At 40.1% G+C, this 22,929-nt stretch overlaps 1 protein-coding gene across 4 annotated transcripts in view; it reads right to left on the bottom strand.

Moving 5' to 3' along the window:
• Positions 1-22,929, bottom strand: part of LOC144665187 (uncharacterized) — a 74,889-nt gene continuing 51,960 nt past the window's right edge. For 3 of the 4 annotated variants that reach the window (XM_078526367.1, XM_078526366.1, XM_078526365.1), the window contains exons 8-14: positions 12,566-12,646; positions 10,917-11,669; positions 10,256-10,324; positions 9,207-9,287; positions 5,173-5,235; positions 3,064-3,126; positions 1-2,012 (exon numbers count right to left, since the gene is read on the bottom strand). In XM_078526367.1, the coding sequence (XP_078382493.1) occupies positions 1,006-2,012; positions 3,064-3,126; positions 5,173-5,235; positions 9,207-9,287; positions 10,256-10,324; positions 10,917-11,669; positions 12,566-12,646 (2,117 nt within the window). In that variant the 3' untranslated portion in view covers positions 1-1,005. Of the gene's footprint in view, positions 2,013-3,063; positions 3,127-5,172; positions 5,236-9,206; positions 9,288-10,255; positions 10,325-10,916; positions 11,670-12,565; positions 12,647-13,528; positions 13,598-14,142; positions 14,212-15,340; positions 15,434-15,657; positions 17,525-22,929 lie in introns of those variants that run through there. The other variant, XM_078526368.1, reaches the window with a different exon arrangement.

Raw genomic sequence — 22,929 nt, 5'->3', positions numbered from 1 at the left:
TTATGCTCAGTTCCTTGCCCCGGGGGCGGGATAAAGCCGAACATTTCTCTATAACAGAATTTTATTGATACAATATTTTGTAAGTTTGACTCAATACTTTTCATTGTCCATATTAACTTGACCCAAATCATTTGCTAAACTACGTTGAATTTTGAGAAAGATGCCTACAGGACTTGAAAATAAATGACAAAATATTTAACAATAAATTTCAATACAAACACTGTAATACTAAATAGCTTCCGTGTTTGTTGCTAGCGGAGTAAGCCATAATTTTGTCTTGTGTCTTCTTAGCAGTAAGAGCCACGTTAATTAAATTTTACAAAGTGTCTAAGTAACAGCCGGTCAAGGTGTTTTACAATAAACTAAATGAGCGACGATCATTTAGTGTTTTGAAAACCTTGACAGGCTACGGTCATTTTATCACAGCGTTAATTTTACGGCTTATTAGCCGTGATGTAAACTACACTTCATGCGAGAGTCACACTTACTACAACACGCCTTAACGTCTAAGTAAAATTTGGTTCACACACGTTGTAATAATACAATAATTTCGCTTTCATTTGGTCGTGTGTAAACACTTAATTCAAGTGTAAACCAGGTCTAACATAGACCTCGTTTAAATGATCGGCCCTCAGTTTCTATCACTTAAATTTGCCATGTCCTAATCAGCCAAATGATTCTCGTCTAATTCGTAGCTGTTAAAATTAAAATCGTCACGCATTGCTCACGAGATGTGTTGCGTGACAACTAAACTAGGGAACCACAGGAAAGTAGTGATAACCATATTGTAATTATGTTTAAACTTGCAGTTGATAAGGTAAATTAACCAGCAATTTGAATTTTTACATTGTGTTAGCTGGCCGTATGTAAAATCAAACAAAATAAGCGTAAATCGACAGTTAATTCACGTCATCAATTTCAAGTTAATCTTAAGTATTCACACATGCCCACCAACACTAATTCACTGAGCATGCCTCAAGAAGAACTGTTATGTTTCTCACTTAACTAAGAAGGCTTGGCGCCCTTGCTCAGAAGATACGTCACTGCCTCGGCTTTACCTTTCCTTTGTGCAACCATTAGTGGCGTTTCACCAGCCTTGGTTCTGGATTCAATGTCAACTCCGTAAGAGAGGATCTTCTCTATAACAGCAGTGTTACCACCATGTGAGGCAACATGCAACAAATTCCATCCATTGTTTTCTTCTAATGATGGATCAGCTCCCTTTGCAAGCAGATACTCCACAGCCTGTAGCTTGCCATTAGCAGCAGCAACCATCAGTGCCGTGACACCCCCGTTAGTTATTGAGTCAATGCTAGGCACGTGACTAAGCATTAACTCAATAATATCAGGGTTGCCACCCTGTGAGGCCCAATGCAACAAATTCCATCCATCGTTGTCTTCTAATGATGGATTCGCGCCCTTTGCAAGCAGACACTCCACAGCCTGTAGCTTGCCAAGACGAGCAGCTAACATTAGTGCTGTGGAACCCTTGTTATTTATTAAGTCAATGCTAGGCACGTGACTAAGCATTAACTCAATAATAACAGGGTTGCCACCCTGTGAGGCCCGATGTAACACATTCCACCCATCGTTGTTTTCTAATGATGGATTAGCACCCTTTGTAAGCAGATACTCCACAGCCTGTAGCTTGTCATTAGCAGCAGCTAACATCAGTGCTGTGACACCCCTGTTAGTTATTGAGTCAATGCTAGGCACGTGACTAAGCATTAACTCAATAATATCAGGGTTACCACTATATGAGGCGTAATGTAACGAATTCCATCCATTGTTGTCTTCTAATGATGGATTAGCGCCCTTTGCCAGCAGATACTCCACAGCCTGTAGCTTGCCACGAGCAGCAGCTACCATCAGTGGCGTTATACCCCGACCATCTCTGCAGTCAACGGAAAATCCACGAGATAGCAAGGATTCAATTTTGGTAACATCACCGTCTTCTGCCGCATCGTGAAGTGAATTCCATTCATCTTTATCCATGTCCACAAATTCGCTGCCTAAAATAATTGATAAAAATTAAAATTTAAGATACAGACGAGTGATTTTTGTACGAGATGACGGAGATGCAATAGACGTGGCCCAGCTGATGCGAAAAACTGACTCGTGAAAACATCCAGCCGTGTCGTACAACATCTCGCTAAATTACCCTTCTTAATCCAGTGAACACAAGAGTAGTATTTAACTTGTAACCAATAATTTTACAGCGTTGATTAACCACATGATTATATAGTTGATCAAAGAGTGGATCATTTTTGATTAAATAAATACTTTTTCTCCTTATCTAGTTGGCTATTTGTCGCACAAATGTTTCATATTTTCTCAATAAATAACTACTGTGTACAACAGCAAACTTGCGTATTGCCAGCTCTGTATAACAATCAGTTTAATTAGTCAGACATATTAAATAGAAAATTGATCAAGTATTTAGTATTGTTCCAATACGTCAATGATTTACAAAAGACTGTTCCTGTTTATACTGAAGTTAAAATTTCACTAGAATATCTCCCGCCATTCCAGTGCAAATGGAGCATGAAGACAAATAGTCCTGTAATCATTTAATGCGAGCAAAAGTACTTATTAATAAACTGCACTGTTACTCTTATGCCACGTCCACATTAATCCGGATAAATTGGAAATCGGGGAAATTTGAAAACGCGGAATAACATGTTTTCCGTCCACATTAATCCAGATAAATTTAAAAACGATACGCTTCATCGTTCGCATTATCGCAACGCATGCACAGAGGTATTGTTAAGCTAATTAAACCTTTTGTTTTGACAGAAATCACATGACTATTTGACATCAGCGTTTTCAAAAAGCTCCGTTTTCATCGTCCTCACTAGTGCATTTTCAAATTTCTCCACTTTGGAAAGCGTTTTTGAAAAGCTTCGTTTTCGGTGACCGAAAACGCCGTTTCAGGTTGGACGGTTGGTCTATCCGGAGAAAAATAGATGCGTTTTCAAATTTACTGGGGTAAGTGTAGACGGGGTATTGTACATCAATATAGACTTAATTACAGAGTCAGTATATTCATGTTTAAACACATACCTGTTGCAGACACTTGTTCTGTGCTTTCTGAGGAGGCTTGTGAAGCTGTACTTTCATCTGAATCTAATGAGAATGGACAAAGCATCGTCACTGCAGAGGTTATAATATTGCCTGTTCCAGGCTCTCGGTAGTTGAAGGGGAAAGCGAAAAACGCGGGCGAGCGACTACACTTTCCGCGCGTTATTCGCTCGCCCATAACTACCAAGAGCCTGGAACAGGCTATATTGCCTATGACGTTAGTAAACAAAACCGCAAAGAAAGAAATAATAATTACTATAATAAATCGTATTATATGGGCCTGATTACATGAGCCGGGCTGGCTCGGTTTGCCGAGATCTCGGCATGTCTGTTTTAAAAACGCAACAAAAATCAACTTCGCAATTACATGACAACCGGGCCAACCCGGTTAGCCGAGATCTCGGTATCGCGATGCCGGGATCTCGGCTAGCCGGGCTGAAAATTCTCCATGTAATCGCGTTAACCGGGCCAGCCCGGCTAAGCGGGCCAGCATTAAATTTCTCTTCCGAGCACAATATCCGACGACAAAATCAATGCCACTCCTTCTAAATAGGATGTAGAGGTAACGTAACCCATCCCGCTGCATAAGTGCAAAAAATTAACCACCAAATATTTTTTTTTTATTGCCGGAAAAAGGTGATTAAGATCATTCGTGCTCTGATCATTCATGCTAAAACCGGGCTGAAAGTCATCTCGGCAAACCTGGCCAGAACGGCTAACCGGGCTCATGTAATACCGAGTTGAAAGTCATCTCGGCAAACCGAGCCAGCCCGGCTCATGTAATCAGGCCCTATATCTGTCCTCGACTAGAAGGCCATTTCTGGCCAACTAGAAGCCATAATTTAATATTATAATAAAGTTGATGACGATTACAAGTAAGGAGGATGATTAACATTACGCAAAGATGTATGCTCATAAAGTTAACTGTTTGACTATAACAATTATTCAAACGGATTACTACATTATACCAATGTAACCTTCAGCATAGGTTTACTTCCAATTTAGTTTACTTTCAATTTAAGTCAGTGAGTTCACATGTAATTTTTTATGAACAAAGAGGGAATTGAGGGGGGGGGTGCGGCTAGAGAGATTTTAAGGGGATATTTAATTTAAGCCCCATACAGGGAGTGGTCAATTAAGTAGGTCATCCGACCATGTATTATTTATGAAGTAAAAACAGCAAAATAATTGATATTGACACAGCAACAAGAAGATTTCGAAACAGAAATGATAGAACAACAAACAGAATACATTTGCTGATATTTCAGTTTATAAGGTCTACTAATTAAAGATCCAGTAGTGCTGCTCATGATTTTCTCACTGTTACACTTACAGCAACAGAGAAGCTGGCCTAAAGTAAGTGTATAATTTAGAGGCACTCAAAATATTAATTTCCCTAAATGTTGTAATGCCGTCATTGATAACAGTGCAAAATATCTGCCAGAATGCCTAAAATAGGATTTCTGGCATTCTGACCTCTCGCTTTATAATCAACAGCATAAAGTCACTGCACCACTAGTATTGTTTCTCTATTCTTCATACCTGCCAACTCTCCATATTTTCCCGGGAGTCTCCAAGTTTTTCATCAAGTCTCCCGGGCTGATTTTCAGAAAGTATGAATTTATACATTGTCTTAAATGATATCCTTACAATGCAAAGATTTCTGGACGTCTCCAGATTTTTAATCTGGGGGTTGGCAGATGTGATTTTTGTAGATGACTGAACGACTGATCGATTATTCAATGTACATTGTATTGAAAGTGGCATTCAAGATTTCAAAATTCCTGTGGGGATGCCCAGGAACTGAACCCCATACCAGAATGACTTTACCATTGAGCCTGTCAATAAATCAAAAAAAATTTTACCCAACTGGTCTGATTCTAAATTACAATTTCAAAAAATTAACCCCACTTTGTACGATAGCAGATGCATCATAACAAACATGATATTAAAAATTCCCCGTAAAACTAGAATTTTAGGTTTTAGACCACAAGCGAGGGGGTAGGTTAAAAAATTCTCAGGTAGTATCCAAAATATGTCACCAGTAAAACCCACCGTCCCCACACCACTTCTTTGCTCATTTAAACACACCTGTTGCGGAGTCTTCTTGTCTGCATTCTGTAGAGGTTTGTGAAGCTGTACTGTTGTCTAAATCTGATGAGAATGGACAATTGATGCATCTTCACTGATGTCATAAAAAGTATTACCTACATGCATATGTATGACATAATTTACAAAATGGGGGGGAGCCTCGAGCCATGCGGCCCATACTGCCGGACCTTATCCCGGTTTCTGTAGCATTAAGCGGCTAGGAATATTTCTACTCCCCCCTGAATGGGATGCTAGTCCATTGCAGGGTACCTCCACCATTATTTCGCCAGTACCCATCTATACACCTGGGTCGAGAGAGGCACCATGAGAATAAAGTGTCTTGCCCAAGAACACAATACAGTGGCCCTAGCCCCAGAGGGGGTGGGGGGAGGGGTGGGTAGGTCCTCAGGATTTCAAGTGACCAGGGTGATTTGGGTATTTAAAACAATAACATGTTTTGCTGTTGCTTTTTGAGGGGTTAATTTTTGAACTAGGGATTTTTTGGGTTTTAATTTTTGCCCTCATTCGATCATCCCCGTCACTTGAGATGCCGAGAACCCCCCTGGGTTAAGGTTAGATTAAGTCTTCAATTGGTATCCAGTGGCCCATCAGGCTGGAGCTAGTTTTCCTGTGGCAAGAAGATGCTGGTCCACTCAGGGTTCACCCAAGCATAAATTTTGCAGGTGCCCAGCTAATCACCTGGAAGAGAGGTACACTATATATAGCTAAGAGGGTTAGGTGTCCTGCTTAAGAACACAATGCAGTGATCCCAGCCAGGGAGGGAGTCAAGTGTGCTAACAATATAGGCAGCTGCACCTCCTCGTCGACATCAATACATACTGTTGAATTAACTGTCCTTATTTTCCAGTAGCATTATTAATAGTAACATGGACATCTGAGTCACAATTTTTCAGAAAGCTTATTATATTACTGAATACATGTATTAATCCAAGGCTAGAAGGTGATGGAGGTTTATAGTTGAAAAATGTATAATCTATATTAAATTTTTAAGAGATCTATATATATTTTATAGCTCCCTATAAAAGTAAACAATTAATCCACTCAGAAGTCATTATTAGAATGTGTCAACAGCAGATATCCTTGTGTTGCTATTTGTGGGCCATGAACTTAAACTTAAACGAAATAAAAGCAACTTAGGAAAGCAAGGTTTAATAGCACTCCAGTTAACTGGAATGACCCTTTACATTATTAGCCAGTGTTTCTGTTAATTAACAATGGTAAGAAGGTCTTGTTTGTTTTTTTACTTTGTTTGGTTTTGCTTGTTTTAGCTATTTCGGTTGTTTTAAAGCGGTTTAGTTTTATGGTCATTTGGGTGGTTTATTCAGTGATTTTAGACATTTCGTTTCTGCTCATCTTATTTCATTCTTTTGGGTCTTACATGTTGCTATTTGAAGTATTAACATAATATCATACGGGGACTTTTTTATATTAAGAAGCCGTCTTTCTGAAAAATGCCCAATCAAATTCACATCAAAAAATGTGCGAGTAATAACAACGATATAAGCGAAATGCCATTATTTCTCGCACATGTCCTGATACAAATGGTCATAACTTCTGAAATACTGAAAAACGTACATAATGTATATGATGTTGCATATTTTAGCCGATAAAGGACTACACTTTCTGGCTGTGTAGAGTACAGTTATCAGCTAGGTCCCAAAATTAAAATATTTGCTTCTACACCAAGGTCATTTTTCAACCTTCGTTTGATGCCAATTAGTAGCTATAGTGGTCATTATATCCTTGATTTCGCATTTCCAGATAAATCGAGGGAAAACTTGCTACTTTTTTAGAAAACAAGAAATTTTTATGAACAAATTGATATAAAAATTGTTGGTGCTCGATCCAAATGAGATATTTGACAGCAGCTAGAAAAATGCTTATTTTTCTAATTTTCCAGATGTTGCGGCAGGCCGGAAAATACAGGCAAAATATTTAATGGCTCCTTACACGGCCAGAAAATCATTTTGAATCAAACAAATCTGTTTTATTTCTAGCTTCAGTAAAGTCTTTCAGTTGCCAGGGTTTCCAGGCACGTAGCTGAGGTTTTTGGAAAGGTGTTCGTATTGACAGGAATATTTATTAGGGGGTTATTAAATTCGAGTGCCGAAGGCGCGAGCCTCTAGCGGGATCTGGGGGCATGTCCCCCAGAATATTTTGAAATCTAGAGGCCCGGAAATGCTATTTTCAGCATTGTGCACATCAATATTTATTTACTCAATGGAGTGTAAAATAACAGGTATTTCTAGGTTATAACAACAATATTTCCGGCGTTTTGTTGACTTGATACATTCATACATACATACCGGCTTAGTACACTAAACAAAAAAGCTTGACGTATGCTGCAAAGGCATCTCAGGTTAAAGGCTTAAGTCCCCCACCCCCCGGCTCCACCGTCAATGTACTAAAAGCCCGGTAAAAGCAGCGTCAGAGTGTCAATATGCACTAAATACACGTATCAACTGGGTCTCCCGAAATTGTATTCCCCGCCTTCCGTCTATTGATACTCCATATATCAAATCCCAAACGCCTGTTAAGGAAATATTTTAGCTTATTTTTTAACGATGGGATTATTTTGACTACATATAATGCTAGGTCACTAGGATATAATGAGGCCATTTACTTACTAATTTACTACAGGACTATTGGTAAAGCAAACTTGACAATTGCATCATCCTCGGGTGGAGGCCTTGAAAAAGATTGACAATTTCGTCCAGATCGACAGGCATACCATAGAGCCTACTCTCGCCCATGATACATCTCACCATGTAATTGTTCAGCCTTCTTACTTGTACCCATTCTCCTAACAATCATTTGATGCTTTCCCGATACTTTAAGCGTTTTCTTGCAGGGTAATTTAAAAGCTGCAACACTCAAAGTTTGTTTTCTATTCCCCCACCATTTGCTAAAAGCTGAAAATCAACAGTTTATGTTTTCAGTCCTCCATTATTGACCTCCAAAGGGGGTTCGTTCGAACCCCTCGAACCCCCCTCCTACGCGCCTGGTTTCAGGCAAAATTATTTTTATGCGAATTTGAGTGGGTGTTTTTCAGAAAGAGAGTCTCTTAACCATAATTTAATAAGCTTTACATGTACATGCATTGAAAAGTTTACTTATCATCTACTGAATTCTGAATTCTCACAATCGCAACCTCAAATAACTAAAATATAAGACAGGTGACAATCTGCAAGCCAGCGAGCCATGTGAGCCATTTTGGTTAGCCAAAATAAAACATTTGAGCACTCCCCTTATTAGCCTATACCTGCCAACTCTCGCGCCTTAGGCGTGAGTCTCACACCTGTGAGTTGAAAACTTCGATCTCACGCCAACTCACGCTTACGAAGCAATTTCTCACGCCTAGTCGAAAAATGTGAGTTATTAAAGCCAAAACTGACGCACAATCCAGAAAAATGTCAACTCAAACCAATGCGAGAAACAAGAACTCTGTTTAAAATGAGTAAATGAGACGATACTATTTCCGAAAATCTCAGAGTTTTGACAAGAAATGCATTGGAAACAACGTCATGTTTAGCCAAACACGTCCTGGAACTAGAACCGGGATACTTTCGGAACGTCTTCAGAATACTTTGGACGGCGTCGGAAATCTTCGGAGATGGTCGTGTCTTCTTCGGAAATCCCGGCACTTTCAGGAAAAAAATCTCACGCCTTTGACCCATAAAAAGTTGGAAGGTATACCTTAGCCTACAGTTAAGCTTAGGTAGCTTACGGTTAGCCTTTATGTTGGAATAAGGGATTTGTGGCTTTCAAGTCATGCATGTCATGCGAGCCATTCTGAGGTTAGCCTAAGCAACACTTTGGTTAGACTAAATAACACTCTGGTTAGCCAAGCCTACAGTTAGTTAAGGTAGCTTGCGTTTAGCCTTTTTATTGTGATTTGGAATAATTCTGGTTAGCATAGCTTACATGCCTTGCTGGTTCACACTGCATCCTAACTCATATTTTAAGACAGTCATATGTTTGTACATAGAGTTGACACACAAGCGTTCACGTACCTGTTGCTAACACTTCAACTTTGTTCGTCTTCTTAAATCTTGTTTCGCTTGTCATGGGTGGAGCTGAATTTCTTTTCTGATCTGAGGGTGATGGAAAAAAATTAATGCATTATCCTGGACTTCTGGTTGTACATGCACTGGAGCCCTTTCATTAAACAAAAGTACAATGAACTCAAAAGTAAACTTTACACTTATCATGTGACTATTCAGGAGGTATTCAGCAAAAGTTTATCACCAGACTTTTTTTAAAAAAGGTACAAAAGGGAGGAAGGGGGGAGGGGTTAGCTTGAGCACATAAAAAAATATAACTATAAACACACTGTTGAATAGTTTTCGCTGTTTTATAACACATGTCCACAAAAAATGAGTATAAAAAGAAAAAGAAAAGCCAGTAGCAGATCACAACGTCCCATAACTTAAAAGTTTTAAAGGTTACCTCAACATGATTGTTTTCTTGTTCATGTTTAGTCCTGGATTAACTCAACTTTGATGAAGGGGATAAAAGATAGGGATGCAAAATAAGTTGCACTGAGCTCTAGAGGTCTTGTTAGATAGAGGGCAGTTCAAAGAGCGAGCAGGGAGCTGGTGGTGAACAGAGCCTTAAGGTAATTCACGTGAAATAGAACTGCTCATAGATTTTCAACCAAACTTTGCCGGTTGGTTGTTTACTTTACTTAAATTTTGAAATAAAAAAGGGGGGTCACCGTATTCGTTTAAAAGCAGGAAGACCTCGTATATACAACATAATTCCTTTGCGAGAACTGGCAAAGTACACGTTTTTGGTGATAGTGTATTATTCTGCCATAGAATTTGATCTGTATTCATTTTATAGAAAGAATTTGATCGCTACTCTCGAACTAAGAGAAGAAATGATAGGTCAACGAATTTGTTTATGAGAAAACGATTTTGTCTCTCTCGCGAGCCAAGCCACATAGAAAAAAAGTGGCCAATTTGTTTGTGTGCACGTGCTAATTAAGCGTAAAATTCTGCGCAGTAAGGATACGCAATGCAATACAAGGGAATCACCAAGTAATACTAAAGATTCACACCTGTTGACGACTCCCCTTTTGCTCCTGTGGCAGTTGAGGAAGTGGGAGAAATTGGCTTTTCATCTTGACCTAATGTGATAAAAAATACTACAATAGTACAATTATACCAAAGTATTGAGTGAAAATACTGGTATATACTAGCAAAATGTTTTTAATTACTGGATGTGTTTGTGTTTTTTAATTGAAGATTACCATATTACTAATTGATAGGTGAAAGTTCTCCTAAAGTTAAATAGTCATCGCATCAAAGCCAAAAGTTATAATGCAAAGTTTGACATGGACAACGTATAATGTCATAAAAATAAATAATTATAAAATCATCACGCTCACGAGATGCGTTGTGTGACAATTAAACCTGGGACTTCACAGGAAAATAGTGATAATAATCATATTGTCATTAAGTTTATACTTGCAGTTGATCAAGATAAATTAACTTGAACTTTGTATTTTGACAATTCATGTGTCAGCTGCTCATCCATGCAATCAGATAAAATTAGTTTTTTAAAAGCAGTTTATTCACCTCTTCAACTTAAGCATAATTTTGAGTATTCACACAGTCATGCGGCCCACAACAAGAAGAACTATTCTGTTACTAGCTCTAGTTTACTTAAAGGCTTGGCACCCTTGCTAAGAAGATACGTCACTGTCTCAGATTTTGTACCTTCCTTTTGAGCAATCATTAGTGGCGTTGAACCATCCTCGTCTCTGGATTTAATGTCGACTCCGTACCAGAGGATCTTCTCGATAACAGCAGTGTTACCACCCAATGAGGCCCAATACAACAAATTACACCCAAAGTTGTCTTCTAATGATGGATCAGCACCTTTTGCCAGCAGATACTCCACAGCCTGTAGCTTGCCATGATAAGCAGCTTTCATTAGCGCCGTAAGACCCTGCTTATCTATTGAGTCAATGCTAGGCACGTGACTAAGCATTAACTCAATAATAACAGGGTTGCCACCCCGCGAGGCATGATGTAACAAATTCCATCCATTGTTGTCTTCTAATGATGGATTAGCACCCTTTACCAGCAGATATTCCACAGCCTGTAGCTTGCCATTAGCAGCTATCATCAGTGCTGTGGAACCCTTGTTATTTATTGAGTCAATGCTAGGCACATGACTAAGCATTAACTCCATTATATCAGGGTTGCCACCCCCTGAGGCCCAATGTAACAAATTCCATCCATCATTGTCTTCTAAAGATGGATCAGCGCCTCTTGCAAGCAGATACTCCACATTCTGTAGCTTGTCACTGTAAGCAGCCACCATCAGTGGCGTTCTACCGTGATCATCTCTGGAGTCAATGGGAAATCCACGAGAAAGCAAGGATTTAATTTTGGGAACATCGCCGTCCCTTGCCGCAGAGTGAAGTGAATTCCATTCATTCTTATCCTTGTCCACAAATTCGCTGCCTAAAATAATTGATAAAAATTAAAATTAGAGATACAGACGAGTGATTTTTGTACGAGATGGTAGAGATGCAAAGGACGTGGTCCAACTGACACGAAAAACTGACTCGTGAAAACATCCAGCTGTATCATACAACATCTTGCTAAATTACCCTTCTTAAATCAGTGAACACAAGAGTAGTATTTAACTTATAACCAAAACTTTACAGCATTGATAAACCAAACAACTGAAGTTGATCGAAGCGTGCAAATTTTTTGCATGGCCAAGCAAAACGGCTTATTGTACTTTGCAAAACGAAACGGAACGAAACGAAACAAAGTGAAAAATCGGTACTATGCGAAGTGAAAAATCTGTACTTTGCGAAGTGAAAAATCTGTACTTTGCGAAATGAAAAATCTGTACTTTGCGAAATGAAAATCTGTACTTTGCGAAGTGAGAAATCTGTACTTTGCTAAATGAAAATCTGTACTTTGCGAAGTGAGAAATCACTTTCACAGCAATGAGATATAGTACAGTGCCTTGATCATAAGTAACAAGTTTCACTCAGTTTTTTCCTCCATTTAATCGTGTATAGAATAGGTTCAAGTTGCACTGATTGCCACTGCTAATAGTTTCTCTTTAAGTATAAATTAAAAGGTGATTCTACACTTGGGTGGAGAGAGACACTGTGAGAGTAAAGCACCCCTTGTCCCAGGAACACAAACAATGAGCTTGTTTATTAGCAACTGCACCAGACCACTGGATGCAGAGTCCAGCTTACTGACTGTTAGGCCACGGTAGAATTAACTGTATGCTCTTAGCCAATGAGAAAACAGATAGTGACAACAAGGTATTAATAGAATAATGTGAATAATTAAACCTTAATTAATTACAATGTCAGCATATGACACACACGCACCTGTTGCTGACTCTCCTTCTTTGTTACTGTTGGCTTCTGTGCATTCTGAAGAGGTTTGTGAAGATGTATTTTTGTTTGAATCTAAGGAGAATAAACAATGCATCATCATAATGTTGCCTGTAATGTTATTAAACAAAATAGGACAACAAAAATAACCTGTTCAAATCGCCCTGTTCATAGGTGGTTAAAAACCTTTTGCAAAACCCATCTCATTTTCTGACCAGAGATTGATACACAATACACGTGTCCTATACAGTCAAAACCCAAAAACCGTGAACGCCAAAAGTTATTTCTGAAAAGTTTATTGTTTTGCAACAATGAGACGTAACTGCATCAAACCGCAAGAGTAATTAGCTGAAAGGTTTGGACTAGTCACGAAACAATGAGTAGGCTTGTTCTTCCACGATGGGCAAAACGCCAAGATAATTGTTTTTGAATTTAAAGATTTAGGCGCGATCGCGGCCCCATCCAAGCAAAATCGCGGCGCGATTCCCGACCCATCGCGATGCGAGAATCGCGGCGGCCAAAAACGTGGCGCGAATCGCGGCACAATCCAAGCCGATCGCGGAGCGAATCGCAGCACGATCTAAGCTCAATCGCGGCGCGATCGCACCAATCGCGGCGGCCAAAAACGCGCCGCGATTCGTGATCGCGGTAAAATTTTTACAAGGGAGTGTTTTATCAAGTTTAAAACACAAGCCGCAGTGTTTTAGACTTGATAAAACACGAACTGCGTATTTATTGAATAGCTTAAAAATCTTCTGATATAGATCACTTCATTCTTGCACTAATATTTAGATTTGGGGTTATTTTGGCCTAGAAAATTGGACATAAAGTTTAGACGTGTCTTTATCAGATATAAAGACACTCATTAAACATTCATTTCTTTTGTATTTTCTTTATGAATTATTAATGAGTTTTTTTAAGAAATTATGAAGGCATGCAGGTATATATGTATTTTACCTGTACATGTGGTTGACGATCCTTCTTTGTTCCATTCTGTTTGTTTTGTCTTGGGATTCCTGTCTGAACCTTAGTAAATATTAATGAGAGTGTATCAGTCTGGTCATTTTACTGGCAGCAGGCAGGCACATGCAACACAATATAAGTAAATGACACTGAACTTGAAAAAGTCCCAAACACCAATCAGGGCTCAAAATAATTTTCGCTCGGTCACGTGTCGTTTCTGACCGGCCAAACTATTGAAAATAGCAGTTTTAAACTACCATTTGTTTCTGCTGTTCATGCACACCCTGTGAAAAACCTGTTAAAACACTTGAAAACTTGTTAGTTCACAGGTTTCTTCACAGGATAATTCACAGGTTCTCATCAAATAGCGCACTGTGTTCTTTTACTGTTAAATCAATGTCCACAAAAAATGAAAATGACAGGAGAAAAAGGGATAAACTTGACAACATGATTGGAACTTATATTCTTGAGCGTGTTTAGTCCTGGATTCATTCAACTTTGATTTAAAGGGGATAAAAGATAGGGTTCCAAAATAAGTGCAGTCAGAGTTCATAGAGGGGTCATATTAATTAGACAGAGCAGTAGGAGGAGGGACTACAGATTCACACCTAGTGACGACTTCTCTTTAGTTCCTGTACCAGTTGAGGAACTGGGAGAAACTGTCTTTCCATCTTGACCTGATAAGAAAAAAAAAATGCAATTTACCAGAGATCAGTGTCGCAGAGTCGTTTAATAGCCCATTAACTATAAATTATTACCCACTTCTCAGCACAACACAACAGCAAATATGCAAAAGTTGAATGTGTGTAATGTAATTTTAATTTATTTACCCATGTGACACTGAAGAGCTTAAAAGCTTGTAAAGAGGTGTACGTGCATCAAGATCGAATTGGAATTTGAAGAGTTGGTTTTTGTGGAGGGAGGAAGACTGGACAACTCAGAAGAAACCCTCAGAGCAAGGAGGAGAACCAGTACCAAATCCAACTTGGCGTAGCCTGCATAAAATGCAACAACCTTTGTTTTTGTATATAATTGTGACATTTTTGTAATGAATAAACTGCTGACTTGTGGCTTGGACATGGAGTTGACTCAGTCAACTCCAGTCAGTGGTCTTATTAAGGGAAAAAAAAAATACCGTATTTATTCGATTAAGCGCCCAACCTCGAATAAGCGCCCACCTGGAATAAGCGCCCACCCTGTAGGTGGGGCTTTTCAGGGCCAATGTAAACTAACTCTGAAACAAATATTGTAAATGAACGAAACATGATTAAGAATCCCAACTGGCAGGAGGCAGACCAGTTGGCTATTTACAAGCGTAGCCGAGGAGTTGAATTCAGGGCTACCGAAAACAACACCAGCTAGTGGTCAGAGCCGGACTTGAACCCGCGACCTCCGGATTTCAAGTCCGGCGCTCTAACCAGTCGGCCACGCTGCCTCCCTGAGCTCCAGGGAAGTAAACTCCAGGCAGTGGTCTTATTACCGGTAAGTAAATGCAAGCTGATTCCAGAGGTTAAGTGATAACATTATGTTTAACTGGATGTGACTTAATTGTAAACACTTAATTTGAACACGCTCATTATTGTCTTGACTGATTCTGTTGTCATTAAAGCTAAGTGTTAAGCTTTTGATTTTTGGCAATAAAATGATGTTTCTACCACGCCATATGCTAATTTCTGACAAACCCCTCTTAAGCAGCCAACCTCTTATCATGCAACTCCCCATAGGTGGCCACTGATCGGTAATAGGGGTTCAACTCTATATGATATCTACACGTAGTTACACAGTATAAAATGCACAAGCACACACCTGTTAGTGGCACTGTGTTTTTGTTCATCTGTGCTTCATTGCCGTCTAAAGAGATAACAGCTTCTACCATCACAGTCATTCCTCCATCTTGATCTTATGAGAGAGCACAAATAAATTGGATTTTATTTTGCTATATATTTTGATTATATATAAATTTTCAGGATAGCCTGAATTTTAGGTACATTCCCTGGGCATCCATTAATTGATTTTGATCCCAAAAAAGACATCAGTTAAAATCAAACAGCTATTAATGCCATCCAAAATATAGTGCGTAAAACTGAATTAATTGTTGGTTAAAATAATTATTTAATACATACCTGTCAATGAAAGATTTAAGGGGACAGCTTTACGTGGCCTTTGCACCAACTCGTGTATCATTTCCTTAAATCGCTCGCATTCTTCCTGCCAGTTGTAAATTTTTCCATACTGTTCTCTGAGACGAATAGCACAGGCATTCCTCTCTTCTGCTTTCAGCTCAGATAAATCATGGATTCTTCTCGCCCATTCCTCTGGCTTATCGGAATTGACTACCACAGACATCCCACCTTCCACTGCTTCTAATGCTTTAGCTATTCCACATTCACTGGAAACAAGCACAGGGACACCAGCCGAAATGGCTTCCAGAGCAACCAGACCAAAGCCTTCTGTGCGGGATGGCATGACTATCACATCAGCTTCACGAAACATCTTCTTCATTTCTTGATAGTCACAATAGCCACGGATGGTTAGTTGATTGCGTACAATTTTTGTTTCCTTGCGAAACCACTTCTCTATACTCCTCTGTTTATCTTTTGGAGAACCAACAAAAGTCAGTTCATATTTCCTCCCAAGAGAAGCAAGTGCCTTTCCGATGATGTCATAACCTTTTAGTTCAAAATCCTCAAAACTTCCACGCCCAAACATAAAGACACTAAAATCCTCTGCTGGTAGAAATTTGACCGGCCTTTGAATGACAAACTTCTCAAACATTCCAGGTGTAATAACTTCTACTCTGATGTCTGGAAGCAGTTTGCTGTATTTTCTTTGTAGTAGAGAGCCCACAGCAACAACCAGGTCGGCTGCTTCGCAAAGCTCTATTTCTCGTTTATTCTTCTCTTCGCTTTCTGCAATTGCATCTGCTGTGGCGCCTCCTTCCAGTTTGTGTTTACCCAGGTCTTCGCAGAATACATGAACAAATTGAACCCACCAGCATTTTGCCCTGTCCGAAATAAATTGGGCAGCACTTCCAAACTTTCGTCCATGTCCAACGACGACATGAGGATAAGGAAGATCTGATGGCGGCATTTTCAGTCCTTCCATGAGATCAACAGATCCTGGAAGACGTCGAGCGGTGATCAAATTCACTCCCTGTTTGCTCGCATCTTGTCTGTCTTCTTCGCTGCTACTGCAAACATAGCAGTGGATTTTTATCTTGCCTGTCGATGCTTTAGCCAGATTCACCGCAAACTCTCTGTTGAAAGTCGACAGACCTCCCTTCGAGGATCCCCACTCGTCGCAGATGAACAAGACATCGATACACTGAGAAACATCGAGAGGAACATGTACCACGACACAACGATTTTGCCCAGGCTGCTTCGAATCATCCTTGTTGGCTAGATGAAATACTCTATCTTCCCCGGCGTCTTGCAAGCGAATTGCAGCTATGGAAGCTACTGTTCCCATTTCGCCTCCATTCAAAACACATTATATTACACTGGAATGAAATCTAGCGATGCTTTTCCGCGATCTAAAGCAAACACTTCGTGAAATAAACTTCCGTGTCTATTATGTACGAAATGAACAACTTCTAATCCATTCCATAGCCGCTCCCACCTCTCAGGTTTCACACGTGAGTATCTTGACCAAATTTGGCGCGCCGAGTCCGGTCTTCGTCCCTCCCCGAGATCTCCCGAGAAGTTAAGAAGAAGTGCGCTCGGAACAAGTTCGGAAAATAAACCCGCTCTACTTCACAGAACGGTCACAGCGGTCAAACGCAAAAAAAACCTGCAAAACTTGTCACCGCCACTTCCTATTTCGACACTATCGGTTTTTAAGCGATGACGTAGTCAACGCTTTATGTCGGGGAACGATACCCCAACCGAGAAACACTGGGAACTAGATACATGGATGGGAACTTTAAACTGCAGAAATAAATGAGACGTGAACAGAGATCAAGTTTAACACAACAAGAAATCGCCGCGAAGGACAGACAGCAAAATACTCCCGGGAAGTAAGAAAGGACTAATTCCTCGCGAAGCGAGGCCGAAGGCCGAGCGTAGCGGGGTGTATAATTTTGTCCCTCAAATTCAAAGGGCTCAGGCGGGATGAAATCTCATGTGGAGTTGGCGGAAATGACGTCACACGGCCGCCGCGCGCTGGTGGCCTAATGGTAAGGCGTCGAACTTGAAATCAGATCTTCGGGACTGAGGGCGCGGGTTCGAATCCGGCTAGGGTTTTTTTTTTTTTTTCCTTATTTTTTTTGTGGGTTCGAATCCTGAGCCTTTCATTTTTATCGTTTTTCTTTTCGGATTAAAATAACACTGATTTCCACATAATACTCCCTCAATGCCTATTCAGGCTATAAACCTTTCATCGCCATCAGGGGCGCGCGGGCGGAGGGTTCGAATCCTCCTGCCGTTCGTTCTTCTTTTTTTTTTAATGCCCTCAAATAAATGTCCAAACTGCGACTATCCAATAATTTGTCGATGATTTTGAAAATAGCCTGCGCTTCCCAACGCTTTATACCTCTTTACGAACCTGAAAGAGCCGCCATCTTCAAAGCGGAGTAGACCCTGGGAACGAGGGTGTCGCGGCCATGCCCGTTACTAATTTTTAACAAATATATCTTTCTGCCTACTGTGGAAAATTGAATATGTACAATGTTCAACTTCAAATAATCCACTCCTTATTTATAACACCACCCCCCCCCCCCCCGCCTCCCCAACCCAGAGCTTCGCGAGGCCCTGCGAGTCACGTATTACTAGTACAAAAATATAAACGAAAGGAAAAAACTATATTTATCCAGTTCTATAATATTCAGTAAACAGAACATTTCTGCAATTGGCCTGTAAAGTCTGTAAACAACTACGAGACCGCGTTTGACGTTGGTCAATCGAGAAGTATCACGTGTCGTGTGTCAGGCTTATACCAGATGTCACGCCTCAAGCTAAGATAACGCAACGTGTGTTGAAAAATCATTCAATACAAAAGTTGCATTCTTCTTTTATTACTAGTGGTAACCACAGGTTAGAAAGTGCGGGCCTCGATGCAGTTAAGAGAAGGTACTGGGAGGGAAGTGTTTCAGACAGTGTCGATAAATCACTGGACAAAAGAAAATTATTCCGAGTCAGGTCGAGTAACGCGTCACGCTTAAGTCACGAATGTTTTTAATCGTTTCCTATTGCCGCGAACCAATCAGAGTTGTTTTTTTTTTATTGACAGTTTTGCGTAGTGTAGTCGAGCACGCGGTGTGAATTGAGATGCGATTTTCCTCCGTCGGCAAACTCGCTTTGTTGTCAGTGTTATAAGGAATTTCTCGAGAATAACCGTTGTTGGAATCATTCGCCTAACGCTTTCAAATTGTAATCTGTTTCCATCCGAAGCATCCGCAGCCAAAGATGCTAGTTAACAGTTTCAGTGCTCTAATATAGCCATTACTAATAAAAATGGACCATTATTTTTAGGTTTCAAGCGACACAAATATAAATTTTGGCGGTTCAAAATCTGGTAAAATCCGTGACATAGTCCCTGAGCCTCTATATACACGTACACTGTTTAACAAACAAAACCTTTTGGAGGTAGTCATTCTTTCGGTGATTGCCTGAATTTTTTTTTCAGATAAATATTTACAAATATTGCATGAAACAAACAAAATTGGAACCGCCAAAGAACATAACAGGGGCACCCAACGGAATATTTCGTTAAAATATCTGTTCGGAGGACGATTCGAGATCTAGAATTTTCGGAACATTCCTTGTAAAATTTGTTTGCTTGCCTGCCTTTCCTAGGATTTTCGAATATCTAAAAAATGGTATAATTGTTTATTTTTAACGGATTTTTTACTCTAAAAAGGTCACCTAGAATTTTCGGGAGCCTTTCTCTGGCTGGAATTTTCGAAAAGGTAAGTTTTGATCCCTATAACTTTCGGATCACTAGACTTTCAGCTAGGAAATCCGAACAGATAAAAAAATTTTAGGGGATAAAAATATGCCTATATCTACCGTTTAAATACTAAAATACGTAAATTATCTCACATCAGCTCTGATATGAGAGGTCTGTGTAGACTGCAAAACAGTCGTTTTTTTCTCTAAAGTCGTTGGAAAAAGCGCTTATCTAAGGCGATCGTCTCGCGAGCCTCGCACGTCCCCAGTCTCACTCAAAGTTTTGACATTGGCTTCTGGCTTCAGACCTCTCGCTCTCGTTCCAAGACCGAGGGCATTCGCAAAAGATACGACTCTTTTGCAGTCTACGGTCTGAAATGCGAAATGATCTAATTAGAAGAATTTTAAACACATTTTTGGTCAAAGTCGAGTTTTACAATATTATTTTACACTTGATGTTAAACTTTGTCATATAAAACATGGGTACACATTGCATACAGTGTAGTTAGAGCGATTTTCACTGCACTTTCGAAAGTAATTCACGTTTGTTTTGGTTCTGCATCACTACGATTAGTGATTGGTTTGAAAATCTCGCGCAACTTTCTTGACCAATAAGAATTGAAACCCAAACCAACAATTGTGACTCGCTTGTACACGTTTTCCCGCACTCCATGCCAGCAACATGTATTTACTTCGAGTTTTGATTGGTTCACTGGATTGTCTCAGTGTCCTTTGTGATTGGCCAGAGTGATTTCTGTGGTTTTGGTTTTACGACACTCAATCGAAAATCGCTCTAAAGCTACAAATACCACTATATAGCTATCAACTGTATAACATGCGCACATTAGTTAAGTAAGATATTTTTTTCATATTATATAATTATTTTGAAATCATGTGTGTGACCCTTTGCAGCTAGGGAGGAGGGGTGGGGATGACGTTCTTTCTTCCTACTAAACTTATGGCACACAATTAAAAATACCAGAAAAATGAGGTCAATGACATCTGAAGAGTGAGATTTCAAAACAATTTGTATAGAAAAAGTTGCATATTGGAGAAGTAAGGTTTGTTCCCCAGATGCAAAGGTCAATTAAATTGAGTAAAAACTTGATTAGATTATAAAAAGGCATAATAGCATTTTAAAACTTCACATAACCCACCAAGGTGGTTGAAATTATTGTCTGGTGCATAATTTTGTATCGGAACAAACAAACTTATACAAAAATATCGTAGAACATTATGCCTTATAAAGTATTCTACACCAAGAATCTACATGCGTGCTTGCACCAGCCTGCTTCTGCTTGCGTCAGTGTTGCTTGTATGTGTGGTTGTTCTGCTTTCACAGTAAAGCACCCACACTGTGCGTATTACGCAGGGCACTTCTCGCATTGTATTTTTTTCTACCACCATTATTTACAGAGTTTCTATCGTAAGCAACCTCCAATCCATTGTCTTCCATTAAAAGATTTGTACTGCGAGTGCACGGGCCATTGAAACTGGAGTGTTCTGCACAATTTGAGCTGCTTTGTAAATGAGTAATGAAGTTACTCTCCTTTAAAGGAGAGTAACTTCAACAAAGACCAAAACACCACCAAATTTGGTGGTGTTTTGGTCTTTGTTGAATTTACCTGGTCAACATAAGCATGAATAACTTTGTTGTTCTGTGTGTGAGTGCATTTCTCGCTATCAGCGCAGTTTGTCGTGACCTCATCTGAATCATTCAAATCTCCATTTGTCACGCACAACACCTACATATTGGGTTCAGTCATTGAATGAGCAGGGCTGACATGTGCTGCGTCGTGCAAAGTTACTTCACAATTACCGCTCGACACCGCCAAATCTGCATTAGAAAGACCACTGTCTTTACTAGAAGTTGACTCAACCAGCTCTGTCGTCTCAAACTAGGAAATTAAACAAAATTCGTTCTGCTTATCGTGCCAGCTCGGTTACCAGGCTCACATGAAGAAGCCCTTAACGGCCATGCGCTTAGGGCGTCTTCATGCGAACACGGTAAACAGGCTGTTTCGTTTACCAGGACAAATTTTGTTGTCTGTTCATATGGAAAATTTCAGCCCGTTTGACTGGGATCAAATTTTGCATCATTCGCGACTATCGTAGCTTTATCGACACTTGTAACTTTAATTATAAAGCTTATTCGCATATTTTTTAAGTGCAAATACATACAAGGAAAAATATTGCTTCTCGGTAACTTGGCCAGCCCGGTCATCTCATAAAGAGGCCCTAAGATAGGTATCTATTGACTTACTTGACTTATGGCCAAAGCCCTAAGTGGGCATAGGGCCGAAAAAAGGTATCTATTAGCTAGGGGCAAAATAAAGCTCGCTTCACGCCTAGTCTCCTTTAGAATAAGACTCATTTTTTTTCGACGAGCATCCCCACCCTTTAACATAACATTCCCTCCGGTAAATATCGCTTCTCATATTTTGTTTTGTAACAAGTAACAGTTTTACAACCGAACGCAAGATCAGACGCGCCACAGAATTATTCTCGTTCGTCTCGTGGCGAATTTAAGTAAATAAGCATTTGTGGAACTCCTAACCACATTTCCCAATATTTTGTTAATAATGACCACAAGTCACATGTTTGCATGCGAATTTCTTCGAGTAAGCTTTGAGTAATTTTTCTGTAGCGCGGAACCAAGCATGGCTTTTATGTTCAAAGGCAAAAAATACAAACTAAACGGTGTCAAAGGTGAGAGAGCCAAGTTCCTAACCAAACTCTGATTGGTTAGTGTCTATGAGAGTAAAATGTCAATGTCATTTCTCCTCCGCAGAGGCCTCTTATTTTCGTGCGGGCTGGGAAATGGAGAGAGGTGAAAAGTAAGCGCGCGGAGCCTGGAGAGAATGACAACCAAAGCGCGCTGAGGACATTGGGAAGGGCAAAGGAAAGGCGTCGTCCCCCACGCTCCCCCTATTTTTCGTTTTTTGTGTTGTTTTGCCTCCCCCCATCCACTGAAGGGCCCTCTGCGGAGTAGAGCCAATGCCAGGCTCAAGAAAACACAATGATACCAGACACATACCCAAGACTCTCGACCCAGAATACAGTGCGAGCGCACTGCTCGTTAGGCCACTGCGTCACCAAAACCTCCTGCAGATCTAAAAGAAATGCCGGAGCAAATCCAAAGGTTTTCAGGAACTGTAGGTTAGGATCAAGGTTAATCCTACATACGAGCTTCAGTGGTCCATAAGGTCGGAGCTTATCCCGGTTTTCGTAGCATTCAGCGACTAGAAGCATTTCTACCTCTCACCACAGACCACAAACGCCGGCTCCGGCCAGTCCCGATTTCTGAGAACGCAGAGTGGTTAATCCCATTCAGCCAATCAGATTTGACGAGAAGTCCGTTAATCGCAGACATTATAATGGGGACCGGCCAGTGTCCGCGTTACTGGCATGTTGCTGACCAACAGGAAGGTGGGCTCTTTTTCAACTCCGCTTCGTGAAGAACAGATAAAACGCGAAACGGTAACAAATATCTCACGATATATTTTTTTT

This window comes from Oculina patagonica, chromosome 9, assembly GCF_052425735.1.
Source record: "Oculina patagonica isolate OP01 chromosome 9, crgOcupat, whole genome shotgun sequence".
Classification (NCBI taxonomy): domain Eukaryota; kingdom Metazoa; phylum Cnidaria; class Anthozoa; order Scleractinia; family Oculinidae; genus Oculina; species Oculina patagonica.
This window is presented reverse-complemented; position numbering and strand designations above follow the sequence as displayed.